Source organism: Plectropomus leopardus, chromosome 4, assembly GCF_008729295.1.
Source record: "Plectropomus leopardus isolate mb chromosome 4, YSFRI_Pleo_2.0, whole genome shotgun sequence".
Lineage (NCBI taxonomy): Eukaryota > Metazoa > Chordata > Actinopteri > Perciformes > Serranidae > Plectropomus > Plectropomus leopardus.
This window is the reverse complement of record NC_056466.1, coordinates 115,279-119,365: the sequence shown is the minus strand read 5'-3', so window position 1 is coordinate 119,365 and position 4,087 is coordinate 115,279. Positions and strand designations below refer to the sequence as shown.

Sequence of the window (4,087 nt, the reverse complement as noted above, 5' to 3'; positions counted from 1 at the left end):
ACATAGCAATAATAAACTGATATATATGTATAATAAAGTGAGACATTATTATACAGTGAAAATCTTTGACCCTGCCAGCGCACGATGCTGTTATTAAAATAACTGCGCTGATTTTTGGTTTCACTCGGGACACAAACAGCAGGCTCAGGGGTGAAAGTCCACAGTTTGTTTGGCCGGTCCACCTGTGTGGCTTTAATATGTTCACATGTTGAGTCACCTGACGGCAGGTGAGCTCATCAACATCCTGACGAAGCTTTTCACTGATTGTCTTTTCTCTAAACGTCTGCAGGTGTTCACACACAGCGTTCACTCTGCAGACTGTGATCACATGACCATCAGTGTGCTGTCAGCTGCTGGTCTGAGTGTGTGTGTGTGTGTGTGTGTGTGTGTGTGTGTGTGTGTGTGTGGAGGAGATCTGAGGATCAACATGTTGCTTCAGAGAGACGAGTCCTGCTGTCTCCATGAAGCCAGCAGCGTTAACTGTTCAGGGCTCCAAACACCACATGCACGTGCAGCAGCATAGTGCACGTAAGATTTGAGCTGCCGTGCACGTGTTGCCACAGCGACTGAAGCTGTTGTGCAGAGAACATGTCACTGTCGGCTCTCACGCCGTGTCCAGTTTTCACACACTGAAAAACAAACTTCAGAGACGCGTTCGAGGTAAAATGATGCAGCTGACGAGTTTTTCTGTCCCTGATTCGTCCACCTGTCTGTCTCCGGGCAGATTAGCAGCAGGGTGACCATGCGGGGGTTAATGAGCTCGACCAATCAGAGATAATCCTCTTAAATGGTCGCGCTGACTCGGAAAACAGCAACCTGTTGGTGCTCACAGCAAAGATGACAGCAGAGGGTTAATATAGCAGAAAAAGTTACTGATCTGGGGGAAGTGATTGTTATTATTGTTGTTTTTGTTGTTTTGATTGTAGCCTTCTGTTAGAGATATTTAGGATCAAATGTTGAGTGTTTGTTGAGTCTCATGGAGTTCCTCATGGATCCATTTCAGGGCCACTCCTCTTGTCTTCAGGGGCCACGATTTCAGGGGTCCAGCTCTGACCTCAGCAGAATTTGATCATTCTTTTCTTTAAAATCTTTGGCTATTTCGGGTGATATATAAAAAAAAAACTTTTTTTAAAAAACTTTTGGTGATATGTTTATCCTTTAATTTTCTTTCTAAATGTGGTGATGTTAATAAAAAAAATGTTGATTTTTTTTGTTTTGGGGGGGGGGTTCTTTGTCTTTAATTTCTATGGTGATTTTTTGAAATTATTTTTAAAATTTTGGGTGATTTTTAAACAAAATATTTCTTCCAAACTCACAGTCCTGCTAGCGGCCTGTTGACAGTAAGTCGTGGTTTGCAGGACGAGTCTCTGCATGATCCTGCAATAATGAGCTCCCAGGAGGAGCAGGTCAACAGCTTGTCTCCTCCTGGGGACACTCTGAGACGGAGAAGGAGCAGTCCTCTGTCTGTCTGTCCTCCTCAGACTGTTGAATCAGGTCTGATTGTGATTCATTGTCTCCTGAAGTTAGTTCGGTGATTCCTGACTTTTCAGCAGCAGCTCGAAGTTTTCAGGTCTTCAGTCAAAAGTCTCAGCAGTTCAGAGACTGATTGATGCAACAGTTTGTGTGAACAGGACGAATCCTGTGAAACAATAAGACAACTGTCCCCGACAACCAAACATGACCACTGACAGAGAGGAAAAACCATGTGGCATCTCTTTGTAGGTGCTTTCTGTCTCTTTGCAGTTGTTCTGTGTCTCTTTGTTGTTTTGCATCTCTTTAAGGTTATTTTGTGTCTCCTCGTGGTCATCTTGCATGTCTTTGTCTTGTGTCACTGTAACAGGGAGCTTTTTCTGTGCGCTGTTTCTGTGCGCTTTTTCTGTGCGCTGTTTCTGTGCACTGTTTCTGTGCACTGTGTCTGTGCACTGTGTCTGTGCGCGCTGTTACATGCTGACCCGTCCTGACGGTCCATCAGGTCTGGAGGAGCCTCCCTCTGCAGCAGCTGCAGGTTTCAGGTTTTTCTTGGGGTGTAACCTGATGTCTGACGTGTCTCTGCTTCCTGTCGTCCTGCCGTCTCAGGCTGTGCAGTCTGACCCTGAAGAGGCTGATGGTCCTGAAGGAGCTGGACAGAGAGCTCAGCTCCGTGGTCATCGCCGTGAAGATCCAGGTGAGGAGATGTTATCGGTTCCGTCTGATCTGCTCCGTGATAATAAGAGCTATTTTTGTTTTGTGTTGCTGCACGAGTCTGATCTGTTCCATGTCTGTCTCCGTCCTCATGTCCGTCTCTCAGGGATCCAAACGGACTCTGAGATCCAACGAGTATCTTCTTCCTCCGGACGGCCTGATGGAAACGGAGCTGGAGCTCACCTTCTCACTGCAGGTCACACGACGAATCCTCTGTGACACATTAACAAAATCCTCTGACTGATTCCTCTGATCCCCTGAGGATTAATTCCTGAACTTTGTGCCTGATATTAACTCGTGTGCGTCGCTCCGTCTTTCAGTATCCTCACTTCCTGAAGCGAGATGTGAACCGCTTGCACGTGATGCTGCAGAGGAGGAAGAGGTACAAGAACCGAACCATCCTGGGCTACAAAACCCTCGCCGTGGGCGTCATCAACATGGCCGAGGTACAACCGACAGTCAGCGCTGTGGACCTGAAACTGTAGACCCCTGCGGGAAAAAAAGACTACTTTTTTAAAGAAAAGACACATTTTCTTTAAAACATTTGGCTTGTTGTCCACCCCAGTGGACATGTGTATAAATCCTCAAAAATAATGCATGCCTAAAATGTTTAAATGTTTTTCACACTCAAATAAAAATGACAATCTGGTTTGAATAATGATGCATAACTGCAGCAGAGACACGGAAATATTATTTTACTGAAGGAGCAATACAATGTGAAATGATCTGAAGGCATCACCTGTGTGTGTGTGTGTGTGTGTGTGTGCGTGCGTGTGTGTGTGTGTGTGTGTGTGTGCGCGCGCGTCCTGTCCCAGGTGATGCAGCATCCGACGGACGGAGCCCACATCCTGGGTCTCCATAGCAACCTGAAGGATGCCTCCGTGCGCACGGCGGAGCTGAGCGTCCATTCTCTCACCAGCCAGCCAGTCGAGCACGAGGACACAAGCGGTCACCACGGCAACAAGACCAAGGCCTCGGGTGAGGAGAGCGAAGCCGACCTTCAGTCAGTCTGACAGCATCAGGTGCTCGTCACACGCCGGCTCCCGATTGGTTGGAAGCAGAGGACGCACAGCCCCTTATTTTCAAACAAACGCTGCGACCTCGAGGTCAATCAGCTCAGAACAGCAGCGACGCACATCGGTTAACCCTTCGAAACCCGAGTAGGCTGAAATTCTCCCAAAAACACGGGGGTACAAATGTTTGAGCTAGGGGAAAAAAACAAAAAAGCTTGGGAATATTATTAGAACCATATTTATAATTAACATACATATTTTCAGTCATGTTTCATAAAATGATCATTTGAAGCTCTTTTTCAGGTCATATTTGCTCGTTGTTTCTATTTATTTATTTAGCTTTTTTTTGGTCACTTTGTTGTATTTTCTCTAAACTCATTTTTTTTGTCTGGTTTATTAGTTTTGGGTCATTTGCTCAGAAGGTGCTCTTTAGTTTCTGGTGTTTTTAGAAGAGATGAAGACACTTCAGGGTTTGCGGGGTTAAAGTCTCTGATGCTGATCTGTCCCCCGGAGCTGCTGTTAGTTTGTGCAGATTCAAACAGCTGAAGCTCAGAGACCAGATACTCAAGTCCAGATACTCAAGTCCAGCTTGAGACGTTGTGTATCTTCAATGTGTGTGTGTGTGTGTGTGTGTGTGTGTGACAGATCGCTCTCCTGACATGGAGAACTACTGGGAGGACGATGACGACAGCTTCTCCTCCGAACAGGAAGGAAGTGATGACGCAGTTCCACCGCAGGTGAGTGCACACCTGTCAGCTGACACAACAACAACAACAACAACAACAACAACAACAACAACAACAACAACAACAACAACAACAACAACAACAACAACAACAACAACAACACACCTGTCAGCTGACACAACAACAACAACAACAACAACAACAACA

General features: G+C 46.0%; 1 protein-coding gene across 1 annotated transcript in view; it reads left to right on the top strand.

The window, feature by feature from the left end:
- Window positions 1-1,385: 1,385 nt before the first annotated feature.
- The window catches only part of LOC121941559 (phosphofurin acidic cluster sorting protein 1-like), a 5,810-nt gene continuing 3,108 nt past the window's right edge, over window positions 1,386-4,087 (top strand). Inside the window, exons 1-6 of the mRNA XM_042484383.1 lie at window positions 1,386-1,462; window positions 2,077-2,164; window positions 2,288-2,377; window positions 2,502-2,627; window positions 2,997-3,159; window positions 3,840-3,931. Coding sequence (XP_042340317.1) covers window positions 1,386-1,462; window positions 2,077-2,164; window positions 2,288-2,377; window positions 2,502-2,627; window positions 2,997-3,159; window positions 3,840-3,931 — 636 coding nt within the window. The remainder of the gene's footprint in view (window positions 1,463-2,076; window positions 2,165-2,287; window positions 2,378-2,501; window positions 2,628-2,996; window positions 3,160-3,839; window positions 3,932-4,087) is intronic.